The sequence below is a fragment of the Rhineura floridana genome, chromosome 1 (assembly GCF_030035675.1).
Source record: "Rhineura floridana isolate rRhiFlo1 chromosome 1, rRhiFlo1.hap2, whole genome shotgun sequence".
Lineage (NCBI taxonomy): Eukaryota > Metazoa > Chordata > Lepidosauria > Squamata > Rhineuridae > Rhineura > Rhineura floridana.
In genome coordinates, this window is record NC_084480.1 from 189,406,978 (window position 1) to 189,422,623 (window position 15,646).

The 15,646-nt window shown below is 40.8% G+C and overlaps 1 protein-coding gene and 1 long non-coding RNA gene across 8 annotated transcripts in view; one reads left to right on the plus strand and one right to left on the minus strand.

Annotated features, from left to right (window-relative positions):
- Positions 1 to 15,646, minus strand: part of MYO10 (myosin X) — a 246,686-nt gene that overhangs the window by 3,120 nt on the left and 227,920 nt on the right. For all 7 annotated transcript variants that reach the window (XM_061589660.1, XM_061589684.1, XM_061589651.1 and 4 more), the window contains 8 exons: positions 14,704 to 14,898; positions 14,039 to 14,196; positions 12,697 to 12,820; positions 10,960 to 11,257; positions 8,597 to 8,804; positions 7,648 to 7,784; positions 5,921 to 6,041; positions 334 to 789 (listed from right to left, as the gene is read on the minus strand). In XM_061589660.1, the coding sequence (XP_061445644.1) occupies positions 334 to 789; positions 5,921 to 6,041; positions 7,648 to 7,784; positions 8,597 to 8,804; positions 10,960 to 11,257; positions 12,697 to 12,820; positions 14,039 to 14,196; positions 14,704 to 14,898 (1,697 nt within the window). The remainder of the gene's footprint in view (positions 1 to 333; positions 790 to 5,920; positions 6,042 to 7,647; positions 7,785 to 8,596; positions 8,805 to 10,959; positions 11,258 to 12,696; positions 12,821 to 14,038; positions 14,197 to 14,703; positions 14,899 to 15,646) is intronic.
- On the plus strand, positions 390 to 3,594 carry LOC133366539 (uncharacterized). The gene is made up of 3 exons (XR_009758441.1): positions 390 to 601; positions 709 to 819; positions 3,125 to 3,594. It is a non-coding gene; the product is annotated as an uncharacterized LOC133366539 (long non-coding RNA).

The window sequence follows — 15,646 nt, forward strand, 5'->3', positions numbered from 1 at the left end:
TCCTCAGTGTGAAGTGGATAATCTAGGATGTGGGTGTAGCTAAAGTAGTGCTGGATGATGTCCCAAATGACAATTCCTTAAAGCAGAGGACGGGACAACATCCTCTTAGGTAGTTCCTGAGGTTTCAGCCTCAGGATTTATGTGTGCATTCTCTCTTAGGTGAAATACCACTGTCAAAACTCACACACCCACACCTGCAAAGCAGTTCAGAAGATGGCACACAGATTTGCAGACATGCTGAATGTGATTATAGAAGGTGTCATAAGTTACAACTTCTATGCTTAGCTGTAATTTTTAGTCTTGGCAATAACAGCAGAGTTTTGGTATACTCACCTCTACATCAAAGAGAGTGGACCCATAACCAGGCCATTCCTTAATCAAACTCATGTACTTGACCATTGATTGTTCTTGACTCATTCCTTGCAATTTTTTCCATTTATCAATCACATTAGTCCTGGCTGCAGAGATCTCTTCTTTGACCCACATATCGAGCATTTGATCCTCTTCCATCTTCTGCTTGCTGATAGAACTGCTGCGGAAACTCCTCCTCAGGGTTCCTTCCAGAAAATTGGCCCGCTTCCTTTCTAATCTCTCCATGGGGGTAAATGTTTTCATTGACTGGGTAATACGGGACGTCAGCCTCTGCAATGGGTAGACTTCTTCTATTTGTGGCACCGTGATATTGGCTGAAGTGTAGTCTCCTTGTAGATACTGGAGCCGCAAGGCAGCAAGGACCTGGAGAGTTTCTTCAGGAGCTGGGTAATGTCCTCTAATCACAGCTTCGTGTGCCTAATAGAAAGAAAGGCAATATGTCTACAGGTATGCATGAGAACATTCTGAATCCTAAATTTGCTGGTGTAGCATAGTGGCTCAGAAACTGAGTTATGAATCAGGGATGGCCTGGTTTGAATCTTGTTTCAACCATAATCTCACTGGGTGTTCTTAGGCAAGACACACTCTCTCTCTCTCAGCTTCACCCCGCCCCCCCAATCTGCAATTTCCATAAGATAGTATTTACCTTACATAGTTGTTATAAGGATTAATTGAAGATAATTATGTGAGATGCTTTGCACGCTTTTAAGTAGTATACAAATTAATATTAAAGTATAATTATTTTTACATTTCTACTTTTTTAAAAAACCCACAGAAAATATATGGGAAAAAGCTTCTTTCATCTGAGTTACTACTCTTGGCACAACATAAAAATGCTTAAATGATGAGAACCACCAGAGGGCACCCAAACAACCTCTTCTCTAGGGAGATTGCTTCCTTAAATAGCTACAGAGATAGTTGCAAAAGAAAACTGCTTGCAAGTTTATACTGCCATGCAAGGTTTTGGGGATGGAGGGACATTGCAATATTGAGCAGTACAGGAATACCCCGCTATACGGACCTTCACTTTACAGACACTCGCGAGTATGGACATACTTACAGTAGCACCATTCCCGTTTACGTACTTCGCTTCGCAAGAACGGACACTTAACCTTTGGTTGTGGCCTGTTCTTTCGGTGGGGGGTGGAAAGAGATGCGACCGCGAATCAGCTGGGAGGCGCAATTGCGATCAGCTGAGGCGCGGCAGCGCAGCAGCAGAGGCTTTAGCGCGGGGCTTTGAGGCTCCGTGTGAAGGAGAGGTGGCACAGTGGCGGCGCAAGTGAAAAAAGGTAGTGCTTCACTTTAAGTACATTTTCGGTTTACGTACTTGCTCTGGACCCATTGCGTACGTTAATGCGGGGTATTCCTGTATTTCTACTCCATGAGGGCACCAAGGAATTTATTAATGATTTTACTTCAGGTTTGTTTATTTTATTTATATAAGCCACATTTTCATGTAAAATATCACAAGGCTGGCTGTATACAACCTAAAAACCACAGTGAAAACTATTTTAAAATGTCAAATACAAATAAAAGCTGGTTTGCAAAGAATCTCAGGTTTGAAAAAGCTATCTGAATAACCCAGATTTTGAAAGATGTCTAGCAACAAGCACATCTCTATTGGCAAGGAGTTCCGCAGGTCAGCATCTGCCACACTAAAAGCTTAGCTCTGGTAAAGGCCAGCCAAATTTCAGGAGCATATGGGACCACCAAAAGTGCCCCATCAGAAGGCCTCAGTAATCAAGGAAAAGCATAAGGAATCAGGCAATCCTTAAGATTTTGATGGTGCTTGACTGTTCTGGATTTTAAATGGCAAGACTCCCGGGAGGTTTTTGTATAGCACCATTGAAAAAGAAACAATGACTGGGAAAGTGAAGAGGTGACTGATATTGCTACTTGCTATTAGTAATTGCCATTAATAGTCATAGAAAGCATGGGAAAGTATATCCTATTCCTATTAATTAGGAATATAATACTCCTAATAAATAAATATTATTTTATTGGTGAGTAAATGAAGTGAGATATAAAGTACAGCACTTTATGGAATTTGCTACCACAAGATGCGGTGACAGCTTTAAAAGGAGATTAGACAAATTCATGGAGAAGGCTATCAATGGCTACTATTCATGTTGGCTATAAGCTACCTCCAGGATCAGAGGCACCATGTCTCTGAATGCCAGTTGCTAGAGAACAATAGCAGAACAGGGCTATTGCTCTCATGTCCTGCTTGTGGGCTACCCACAGGCATCTGGTTGGCCACTGTGTTAAACAGGATACTGGGCAGGATAAGCTTTTGATCTGAGGCATCAGGGCTCTTATGTTCTTATGAAGCAATAATCCTGGCTTGCTATATACCATGGTTTAAGAAGCCAGGCATGAGACCAGGCTCAGCCCCTCTCCTTGCACACCTGCCTAGTCCTGGTCTATTTAAACCAGGAGATTCCTGTTACATCCAGTTACGCATTTACTACAAGTGTCAGTAGTAATTGTTGCCTTTCTGTGCCCCGTGTGTCCCAAATCTGGAATGCAATTCCAAATCACAAGTTTCGACAAACATGCTGGAAGCAGCCCACAGACTGCTTTTCCTTGGAGCGTTACTGGAAATGATAATAAATGTATATATATGGATGGATGGATGGATTTGTTAGATCCCTGCAATTATTATATTTTCTAAATTAAATGATAAAGTGATTTAAATGATTAAATGTTTTTTATGTTTGCACTTTTGGATGCCCATCTGTTTGTGTGGCAGGGAGCACGCTACATACAAAATCTCAAAGACTCTGATGTGGCAGGGCAGCTGTGGAAGTGTATTCCAAGTCAGACAAGCGGAAACAAAGAGAGACACATTGTTACATGACAAAGCCAAGATGATAATCCCAGATGCAAGAAAGTAGTCTTTAATATTAAATATTGGCCAAAGTGACATGTGGAGTATACAATTCGAACTGTGTGTGAGAAAAAGGGTACTGTTAGCTGAAGCTTTTTTTGTTCAAAACACTTCTCAAGAGCAAATACCCAACTATAATTATGCATGTTATTATAGTAGTTAGTTTTATAGTAGTTATAATTATAGTAGTTAGTTTTTAACTTACTTTGTATCTAACTCACTTAAATTGTTTAAATTGAATATAGTGATGTTTTTTAACTGTTTCTGTTTTATTGTAAGCCGCCCTGAGTTCCTTCGAAAATAGGGCGGGGTATAAATGTTTAAAATAAATAAATAAATAAATGTAGAATCTGCATTTCCTGATATTTACTTGAAAGATTAATTTCTACCCACAAATCAATTTAGCCTCTTAACAGAGATTTATTATTTTGCCCCTTTCTGAAGCATATTCATTAACGCTAGACGCATTCATTATTCAACTGCTATTTATTGTGTGCCACTGAATTGTTGCTGCAAGCGAGAAATACTAATTTCCTTATTCCTTTCGAATGCTAAGCTAGGGCCAGAAAAATCAAAGGGCTATTTGAAATCACGGAAGAAACAGTCAACTGATAGACCTGTAGCCTGTAGTGTTAAGATGAGGAGCACAGCTTCCTAGGTGGAATATCAGAGACAACACTTTGAGGACCATACCTTGGAAATAGTTAAGAGACAAGGTGGCAGAGATGAGCAGAATCTTACCCTAAAAATGAATCCTTACTATTACTACTACCACTACCACTTCCATTAAACCTAAGTAAGATAATACTACGTCTACTACTACATGTAAGTAAGATGCTCAGGCTACATTGACTAGCTGACAAGGGTACTGAAATTAAGGTACTTCCTGATGAGCTAGAACCTTGACATTTGGTACATATTAATTCCAAGAAGAACAGATTATTATTAGGCATATTTATCATTCATTAGAAATAATACATTTGGGCATTATTATATTCTCCCTGGAAATGGGGACTCAAGAGTATGTACCCAAAAACTAAGGCACACACAGAGTCCACAGTGACTGGTTTACCATTACAGACAGAAAAGAAGACATTTGTAAGCCTCTAGAAAGGAGGGAAAAAGGTGAATTCCCATAGTTCTTCCAAGGAACTAAGAATGCTGAAATTTAATGTACAAGTAACTCAGCATGTGCTAATTAAAAGAAAAGTCTGAAATGGGACTTTTGGGCATCAATCAAAATTTGGTACACATGGACAGAATGTTGGTATGTGGGAATTCTGTTGCTGCTTCAGTCTTAGACTGGCACCCGGTGGGGGTGGCATTTCCAAAACATATTCAGTACATCAAACAGCTGTACTTCAACAGGCCTGGCCAGTATCCTGTGTGAACAGCATGGCCTAGAATATGCCCCAGAATCCTCTGCTACACACAGGGGTTTGGTGGCAGACATATTAATATGAAAATAATTCCCTCAAGGAAGAATGTTTTGAAACCCCCCATTTTCTATTAGTTAACATGGGGATGATCCATGGTAATTTCTCCTGAGCTAGCCTCACTAAAATGAACTGGAGCAGCATGTGGATAACTTCTTGCTGGATTGTGCCTCATGGATCAGATCTGCCTGTTTCATACTTTGCCACTATTAATGGCATAAAAAAAATCCCCAAGTCAAATACCTGACTTTGCTTTATGGCAGGGCCACCTCTGAGCAATTTTTTGTTGTTGTTATGTGCCTTCAAGTTGATTATGACTTATGGAGACCCTATGAATCGGTGACCTTCCATAGCATCTGTCATGAACCACCCTGTTCAGATCTTGTAAGTTCAGGTCTGTGGCTTCCTTTATGGAATCAGTCCATCTCTTCTTTGGCCTTCCTCTTTTTCTACTCCCTTCTGTTTTTCCCAGCATTATTGTCTTTTCTAGTGAATCATGTCTTCTCATGATGTATCCAAAGTATGATAACCTCAGCTTCATCATTTTAGCTTCTAGTGATAGTTCTGGTTTAATTTGTTCTAACACCCAATTATTTGTCTTTTTTGCAGTCCATGGTATGCGCAAAGCTCTCCTCCAACACCACATTTCAAATGAGTTGATTTTTCTCTTACCTGCTTTTTTCACTGTCCAACTTTCACATCCATACAGAGACTGGGAATACCATGGTCTGAACGATCGTGACTTTAGTGTTCAGTGATACATCTTTGCATTTGAGGACCTTTTCTAGTTCTCTCATAGCTAACTTCCCCAGTCCTAGCCTTCATCTGATTTCTTGACTATTATCTCCATTTTGGTTAGTGACTGTGCCAAGGTATTGGTAATCCTTGACAAGTTCAATGTCCTCGTTGTCAACTTCAAAGTTACATAAATCTGTTATCATTATTTTAGTCCTCTTGAGCAAATTTAGGTACCACTTAATACAGCCTTTCCCAACCTTTGGGTCCCCAGATGTTGTTGGACTACAACTCCCATCAGTCCCAGCCAGTATGCCCAATGGTCCGAAATGATGGGAATTGTAGTCCAGCAACATCTGGGGACCAAAAGTTGGGAAAGGCTGAAAACAGCTTCTTCAGTAGCTCTCATCTGCTTTTTAAAATAGAATGGCATATACTTTTTTAAAAACACTCTTCCCAACAAGTATAAAAACTATTCCCTCCTTACCTGCTCAAACATGAATGCAAATTCCACACTATCTTTTGGTACGTGTTCAGTGTCCAGGAAGCAGTAGAGCTTGAAGTAAAATTTCCATGTCATATTCTCTCCTTCTGAAGCAGCACCAAGCCTGGAAAGACACAAGTGCTCAGCAGTTTGAATGGGAAGAATCAAACATACTCTGACTGACAATAAGTTAAGAAGCTATATTTAAGGTTAGAGTTAAAATTTCCTCTGCTACACAGAACAAACCACTGACTTGGTAATTTGGATTTTAATCAATGTAAAATGTTAAGAACCTGGATCAAATACCAGTTTGGATGAACACCATTTATCCATTCAACAGAACCAAATGGTCAAGCTTTCAATATACTGTTCAGGCTGCAGGGTGGAGGCTGATGTTGCATGTTTGAATGCTCCCCTCACAGGTGTTTGGGGGAACTACAATGACAGGGAGGAGGATTCAAATGGGTGTCACTCGCCACATAGGGTACAAAAATGTATAAATTGTCCATCACTTTATGATGGGGATGTGGTCAAGATTTAGTTGAATGGCAAAACTGTATGGACCTTTTGGATTCAAGTAAGTAGGAAGAAGGATGAGATTTAACGTTAAAAATTAGAATTAGATCCTATGGTGTTCTGTTAGGAAAGTTAAGGGGAACAGTACCCAAAAAAGAATGGTGGAAAATATGTTGGTTGCAGAAAGAATTTTAAGTGTCAAATACTGAAAGAAAGAAAAAAACCCTGCTACATCTATAAAAGAATGAGAATAGGTAATTTGGCACAGGAGTCTTATATAAAACACAGCGTATTACAAAAGACTCTGGGAAGGAACCTTAAACAAACACCCCCCAAAAAACCCAAGTATTTCCCCAGCCAAACACCTGATTTTGTGTTGTTTTTAATAGAAATCTGGGACGTACAGGGGGCCTTAGCAAGTGCCAAGGGGTGTGTATGAGAGCACTATGCTGCTCTAATGCTATTTTTCTATTTACAGGGAGCTCCCCCCCCCCACCGCCACCTTCAGATCTGCATTGCAGATGTTGGCTCAGAGCAGCTGATAGCCAAGTGAGCAAGATCATGGGTTTCACTCACAGTTTAGGTCCTGAACAGGATAATATAAGAAATCAAAACCCACATAAGAAATTAATTTGTGGATAAAAGCTCTAGAGGAAGTAATTCATAATGTATTGAAATGTAAAATGTGAACTAGATTTTAAAGATAAATGCCCCTCCCAAAGCTGTAACAAAATAAAAGGGCTGTTAGAGAAATGGGAAGGAGAAAATAATAGGGAGCTTTTTGTACCATTTGCCGTAATTGTTATAACCAGCTTTGCTCCAATGTCAGCAGCAATGGTAGAACTGCACTGATGAGTTTTAAGCTGCCACTGAGGTTCCATATCATCCAAGGTTGCCTTGGAAACCTCATCTGCACTAATATATCATGACTGGTACAGATGTACCAGTTGTGGGAAATTTTGAAGAAGAAAAGGTTTGGAGTGGAGACGAAGTCCAAGGGGAAGCAAGGCAAGAGAGAGGAACTTTTAGGGCAGCCCAAGACAAGTACCACAGTGAAGACTGATGAAATCATCCCCAGGCTTATAAGCACTTCATTAGTCCTCTTTTGGGGGTAAGTGTAGATGGGGAGATGCTATTGATTTCAGAAAGGGAAATTCAAAGAACGCTGCGGTTAGGGGTTTTAATTGCTTGCTTAGTAGGAGAGGCACACTCACTTTTCAAACTTTGCCAAGACATCAGCCACAACAGTTCTGCTTTCAATGGCTTTATCTGTAGTCCCATTGTATTCAAACAAAGCAAACATATTTCTACTGTCTTCCATGGCCAGACCTCGAATTAATTTTTCAACAACCTAGTAGACAAAAACAAAAATGAGGGAATACAAAGACTGTTAGACCACCAAAGGTAAAAACATCAATTAAGTGAAAATGAAGCCAAGGGCTGAATTATGTTGAAAAGGATACCAACATCCTCTGTCTGTTAATTGTAATAACTCATTTTAAACTTTCAAAAGTTGACATTTCAAATTAGTTTTCCTGCAGGTTCTTTCTTGACAAAATGTTCTCAGACTAGATTTTACAGTTTTAAGTTGGTCCAAAACATGTACAACAATTGGCAGTTATACTTGTAGGACAGATTTCTTTTCTTTTCAAGAATGTCCTGCAACTGGTATTCTGCAAAGCTATCAACAACAGAAACACCAGTATAGGCAATAACAACAACTTAATTGATATCCTGCTCTTCTACTAAAATACCCAGAGAGGTGTACAGCATAATTATAAAGCCATATAATATGTTCAATAAAAGCACAGGCAGAACAAGTTCCAAATCAAATTATTGTCACAGCTTCTTTATCATATTTTTTCTTATTGTTCCTCATATCTGGAATATTTGATCCTGCTCTGTGACTAATAAGTCTGTATAAATCAGACTATTTAGTGCCTCCCAGCACTGTCCTCTGCAATCACAAACACGTAGTATTGACAAACGCTATATGCTTCCATATCTCTAAAGGAAGATTGCAGACTAAAATTGTATAGTTGTAAGTAAGTCACAAAATTCTGTAAATTAAAGCTCAATAGGCCACAAACTCTCTGTGCAAAAAGCAGAACCCTCCAGTCCCTGAAGCTCAACCTAGGCAATCCAGGCCAAGCATCATCTCACCTCGCCAGCAGTGGTGTGGGAGTTAATGGTGATCTTACAGCACCCCCCGCCATGACAGTAGACTGTAGTTGTCATTTCTTGTCTGTTGATCAAGGCTTCAATTTCATCTCGGGATGGCACAAACTCTCTGCCTTTGGTTTTTTTCAGAGATTCATAAATGAAAAGTGCATACTTTTCCATTTCTGTCCCTGGAAACTGGTCCCGCACCCTGTGGGGACAAACACTGAGCTTTGAACTGAGCTTCCTTGGTGTTTTGTTTTTATTTTAATGTGACGATTTGAAAAACATTTAAGAGGCCAAAACTGGAACATTTGACACAGAGAACTACTGATGTGGGAGATTGTTATTATTATTAGAATTTACTACTTGTTCTTCACCCAGGGGCTCCAGGGCGGGTTATAACAACTTTAAAACACAAAATTAAAACGGTTAAAAACAACCTAAACAGTATCAGAAAAAAGGGTGGATCCTAAAAATATACATCTCAGATGTTGAAGGCCAGGATAAAGAAGTGCATCTTCAGCATTTGCTGAAAGTTGTACAATGAAGTTGCCAGACACACCTCGGTGGGAGGGAATTCCACAGTTTAGGGGCTACCACAGAGAATGCCCTCTCCCAGGCCTCCACCCCCCCAAGCTTCTGAGGGTGGTGGAACAACCAAAAGGGCCCCGTCTGCTGATCTGAACACCCGAGAGCGTCTGTAGGGAAGGCAGTCTTTCAGATATTTGGGACTCAAGTCATTTAGGGCTTTAAACATTAACGTGAGCACCTTTAACTGGGCCTGGAAATGAACTGGCAACCAATACAGCTGTTTTAAAATGGCTATATAAGTTCCAAAAGGACCCCCCCTCCACTAACCTTCTATATGAAAGGGTTCCATCTGTTGGTCTGCCCCCCTTGAACAGACCAGTCTTGCAAGCAAGATTGTTGAGTAGAAAGATCCTTTGCATTGATTTTTTACAGCTACAGGCATTCTGAGGGTGATCAACTGCACCCTGTCTCTGTCTTGTCTGGTCCTGTGCTCCTGGAGTGACAGTTCAGATTTTCTTTTTCCCCTCAAGCCCTTAGTCAGGCAACTGCATAAGACTCTCAGCTTAGCTGCCTCTCTCACCATAGCATCTTCTCAGTCAGGAGCCTTTTCTTACCACCTTCTTCTATACTCTTTGTTCTGGCTCAGCTGGCCTCAACTTTGGCCTGCTGTTCCAATCCTGAGAGTTAAACCCTCTCCTCTGTGCTTCTATCTCTACTTCTTCTTGGTCTCTTTCCACCTTTGCTCTTTCATTCTCTTCCCTCTCTCCATTCTCTTTCCCCTACCTGCATTCCTTTCGTACTCTGCTGCCACTGACCTTTCCCTTTTTGTGGTGTGGCTCTTTTCCTAGGGCCATGCCCCATGCGCCTTCCTGAGGTCCAGCCAGTTCTAGAGCTATCTCCCATCATGTCCTCCAAAATACTTTAGGCGCACGTTGCCAATGTTTTCTTGCTTTGCCAATGACAGCTGTGGAACCGGCTGAGCCCTGCTCACACTCCTATCCTTAGAGGATTTTTTTCTTTCTTTTGGGGTGTTTGGGCTTATCCCCAACATACCTATTTCCAAAGTATGAAAGGGAGGGTCCAACATGAACTCTGACGCAGGCCATATACCCAGTGCAAGGGCATCCCACAGGGCATCTTTCTCTCAAAGGTAACCTCATGCAGATCATAGTATTTGGTTAGCTCCATGGATCAAATAAAATAAACCATGGAACAGTTTCCCACCAGTGCACCTTCCAACTGCTGCATCATGCAAAATTTCAGGTACTTATAATGTACTCTTCACAGACAATGCTAATCTCCACTGATAATATTCTAAGAAAATGCTAATGTATAATACTAGTTTTGTTCCAAAATATTTCAAATATAGCTATTGGGGGTGATTATGTACAGTTTAGATTCAGTCCCTTTTCTCCTTCAGAAATAAAACGAGTTAGTTCATAGAATTTCACAAGCAGAGTAGGGTTGTAGAGTTCTTGGGGGGGGGCGAGGAATCCTCTCTAATTTTTCTGCTCATCCCCCTACTTTTCACTCCAGTCTTTTTCTGCCCCCATACCTCCCATCTTTCTCAAGTGCCAGCCTGAACCCAAGGACTAACTTCTGAAAATGGGACATAGGGTGGGAAGGCAATGTACCTCTGACATATTGCCTCCCTCATCCCCCCCAGTAGTTGGGAAACTAATGTGTTTCTATCACACTCCAGGATGACAGAGCACAGCAAAGGGAATATTTGGGAAACTGGCTGCTGTATACTTTCCTTCCCATGAACAGGAAAAAAAATTGAACAAAGAAGTTCTACTATATTGTATGCAATCATTTCTAGTTCTGCTTACCTTTTTAGGTGGAACTTCAGGTACTTGAGAATTCCACGGCTTGGCAGAAACATGCAGCTCATGCAGGTGAGGATCTGCCAGCTGTATAGATTGCCAGTGCTCCCTGGATTAGGCATTTTGCTGGTCTGTTTGATGAGCTGACAGTAGAGCTCATCACGCAAAGGCCGCAAGTCATGTCCTGTCTGCAGAATACCCTGAATAATAGGAATGGGATCTGACACAGACTCCAGTTGCTGCAGAGAATTAAATATCTTGATAGCTTCATCCTGGAGAGTTGTGTAGCCTTTGTCTTTTAGCACTAGAAAATGGAACATGGAAGTATATCATATTGCTCAGATGTCAAACTACTATCATAATTCAACTGGGGCAAGCATTTGAAGAAAGATGTCTGAACAGTTGCCTTTACAAAACTCTAATTTTCTTCCTATATTGAAACAAGCAAGATACATTTTGCATTTAACTTCTACCTTTATTTGTTTTTTCTTGATTGGAATTGGTTATTTTGTCAAATATTTGGGAATAGATGACAGTTTGTAGTTATTTTTAAGTTCTTTGCAGCATTGTTTTCTGTTGCTGGTTTTATATTCTGATGCTGTTTTAACTGTTTAGGATTTTATGTGTATGGTTTATCATGGCTTTAACCTTTATTTAAAAGAGATGGGTGGTAAAGAAACATTACAAATAAATAAAATGGGGGCTAGTGGGCTGCATCTAGTCCTCCAAAGGGATTCTCTCTGGCTCCTCACAGTCTGAGAGAAGATGGCAGGGAGATGTGATAGCACTCTTCAAGTACTGGAAAGGTTGTCACAGAGGTGGGTCAGGATCTCTTCTCGATCATCCCACAGAATAATGGGCTCAAGTTACAGGAAGCCAGATATTGGTTCAACATCAGAAAAAAATTCTAAACTGTTAGAGTGGTATGACAATGGAACCAATTACCTAGGGAGGTGGTGGGCTCCCCAACAGGAGACATTCAAGAGGCAGCTGGACAGCCACCTGTTGGGTATGCTTTAATTTGGATTCCTGTACTGAGCATGGGGTTGGTCTCAATGGCCTTATAGGCAGCCCCTTCCAACTCTACTATTTTATGAAGGTTCTGGGCAGCATTGTGATGATCCCACACTGGATAAGCCACTTTTTCCTTCTACAGTAACAACCACTTCCCCAAGCTAGGGGAGTTAGCCTCCTCGCATCTTATTTATTTATTTATTACATTTACACCCAGCCTTTCTTTTCATGATAGAAACCCAAAGCGGCTTACATATGGTTCCCAGGAGGTCTCCCATCCAGGCATTAACCAGACCTGACCCTGCTTAGCTTCAGCAGGGTGCTGGCCTCATTTGCCTTTCAACCATAGCCTGGGATCTTCAGCCTTCCTGGGTGTTACCACAATTTATCCTTGTGAAGTGCATGAATGAACCAGTCCAATGCAGTTGGGCACCAAAGTTTTATTCCCCCTTGGTTTGATGTTGGCCATTCCTGCCTAGAATACGATGGTGAAGGAGAATGTCAGAGAGGCACAGACGCCTGGAGAATGATTAGGAGCTATGGTGAGATGAACCCAGCAGCAATGCTCCCTGGCAACCTCTATTATTTCATTATAGCAGCAAGCTGATGAGGACAGAAGGGACTCTCTTGAGGTGATGAATGAGTAAGCCAAGTCATCTTACCTTCATGAAAGCATCCACAGCAAAGTTTCTTTCAAGAAGAATGGGCTTGCCTGTCTGATGGACTTACCGTTCAGATTGATGTCTCCATATGGAAGTGGCAGCAGTGGAGAATGCAGTGGATGCTGTGTATAACGAAGGATGGGGTTCCTCTTATAGATCTGTTCAACAACTTCGGGGTTCAGGCAGTTCTCCTGTGTAAACAGTAGGATAATTCACAGCCCGTGTGAAAAACAATCCTTCAATGAATGCTTGTGAAAGGTCAGCAGGAAACCAAAACACAGCTCCAAAGAGAAAGGGGTCTACCAGAAAGAACTGATGTATTTAAAGTCTGCTCCAAAGCACCATCTGTCTATCCATGACTGCTCTTAAAATATTTTTAGATGCTCGTAATGTTTTTAAGAGTTTTAAATATATATATATTTAATTTTAATTGCCTTGCCCTGGGCTCCTTTGGGAGGAAATTCATTATCATCATCTATTTAGAAGAGTTAAATTCCACTTTTTGGCTATAAGATCCCTCAAGGAGAGTAACAATATAGATGAAAAACTATATAATAAAATCACAATAAAATACATAAAAACTGAGAGTAAAAAAAAAACACCACAGAGCAATATCAAAGCATTTGTAACACCAGGGCACAAAAGTAAAACAATCCCAAAGCCTGGCAAAACAAGAATATCTTGACTATTTGCCTAAAAGCTAAAATAAAGGGGGTCAACTGAATTTCCCAAGAAAAGGATATTCCACAACCTTGGTGCTGCTACTGAGAAGGCCCTGTTCCACGTTTCAACTGTGCTTAAGGCAAAGGGGATGGAGCGAGGCCTCCAATGATTATTATAAAAGGCAGGCATACTCACATGGGAGAAGATGGTTCTTCAAATAATCTGGCCCGTGTAGGGGCAAAAACTAACTCTTGAAGGAATTAAGATATTTATTCAAAGAGGACAGAGAAGCTACTGTTTCTCCTTGCCTCAAACCAGAAAAACAGGAGAGTATCTGTTTGCTTTTCTGCTTTGAGGCAAGGAGAAACAATAGCTTATTTTAGGACTTATTTTAATGCTGAAGAAGGCATATGCGTCATGGGTCCAATTCATAAACAGAATGTATCAAAAGGGCAGGACTATACAGCAGAGTGCTCCTGTTCATGGTTTTAGCTAGTCAGTTTTAGCTCTTCCAGGATGCACCATTTCCCCTTCTTCTTGTTCTGCCCCTGGCCCTAACAAGAAGTCTGTGTCCGCTGAGCAAGAACAATCCTCACTGGACTGTTTTGGGGTTTTCCCCACCCTATAGCGGTTTCTTCTCGCAATGATTCACTGCCTCAGTTTCAGAACACTACTCCCTTTATGGAAGGATAATAATATGGTAAATTCTCTTCCGCTATGGATTTTTTCCAAGACTACACCCCTACCTTAATGTCTTGAATAAGCTGCTGGGTGGGAGTGTCAATTGGTGCTTTTGTATCAATCACATTCTGGATGGCACTTGACCAGCGGGTGGCTTCATTGAGAAGCTTGGTATAGAGGCGGTAACAGTGCTTGCGTCCATATACAGTCACATTCCAGTAACCTAAGGCAAGAGTAAACAAGAAAACACTTTGTTGATCTGATTTACACAAACTATTAACAGGCACCTGGTGATGCTAACCTGTCAAAATCATAACAGCAACTGTGGATGACCCAAAGGAGTGCAGTCAATAAACCTGATCTGTCATGAACTGCAGGTCTGCATCAATGTTTTTGGTATGTAAAAACTATTACTGCCTTCTTGCAACAGTCCCAGTATATCTTGTTTTCTCCTTTTGACATTGTATTGTTTTGATCTGAACAAAGACTAGGTCTCTAAATCTCTGAAGTGTGCAAATTAAAACCACTTCAGAGGTCCATTTGGAAAGTATAGCTGGCTATAAAGCAGTAAGGATGTCAAGAGACTTGAGAAGTCACTTTTTGTTAACTTTGCCTAATGATGTGTACTTGAATGAGTTTATAACTTTAGATTTGTTTCAGCTTCCAAAGTATTGTATAATTGATGACCACTTCAATTGAATCCAGGAGAAAAGAGCTCCTGAGGAATTACCTGTTTCTTTAAAGGTTTTCTCATCAGGGGGCACAACAGAACAGAGGCTGTTTAACACCAGGGTGCCCAGCTTGAGGGCATTCTTCTCTGAGCTCTTGTAATAATCCAAGGAATTGTGTGTTAGGACAAACCACCGCTTCTTCAGCTTCAACAAAGTCATCTTTGGGCTGTTTTTAACCTCCTTGTGCAACCATCCTAGTCAGGAGGAGAAAAGACACTTCCTGAATTGAAACTCTTCTGGAATTGTTGAACCACTCTCAACTTTTGGCTGCTATTGACTTTCTCAAACATACATTAAAAAAAACTTGCTGCTTATAACACATTAAACATTAAAACAGCATTTACTGGGTTTTTCCTCAGAATGCTGTTTTGATGTAGGCCTTAATAATCTCTTTTAAGTCAATGAACATGGGGTAAAAATGTTTCTCTTTAATATGTACAGCTGGCAGGATGTTGTGAGGTCTAATACATGTGGGGGCCAAACAACACACATTACTGATCTGTTTGTTTAAACTCTAGTCATGTATAACAAAGTGGTAGTGGGGGCGGGCTGGGATTTTTTTTTAATTGTGTGCGAGTGTGTGTTGGGGGTGTTAAACTATTCCTCCACCATGACTTACCTCCTCACAAGGAAGGAGGAAAACTGGCACAGGCAGGCTTAAAAGAAAAGGAAAAGCTGCACCAAGGAGCGTTTTTTTGGAATACTAAAAAAGAAGGGAAAAAAGGAGCTGCCACTCCACCTTCACAGTAAATGCTACATCCCCTGCTCCAAAACACTTCCATTTCATCCCTTCAGCTACCCTGAAAATGCACTTTCCCCTCTTGTGGTGGGGTCATGACAAATGCCTCCCCAATGTTCGGTTGAACTAACCATTTCAATATTATTCTCCACTATGCTAATAAGAACAATGATCAAATGCAGAATATACCCAGCTCTAAAATT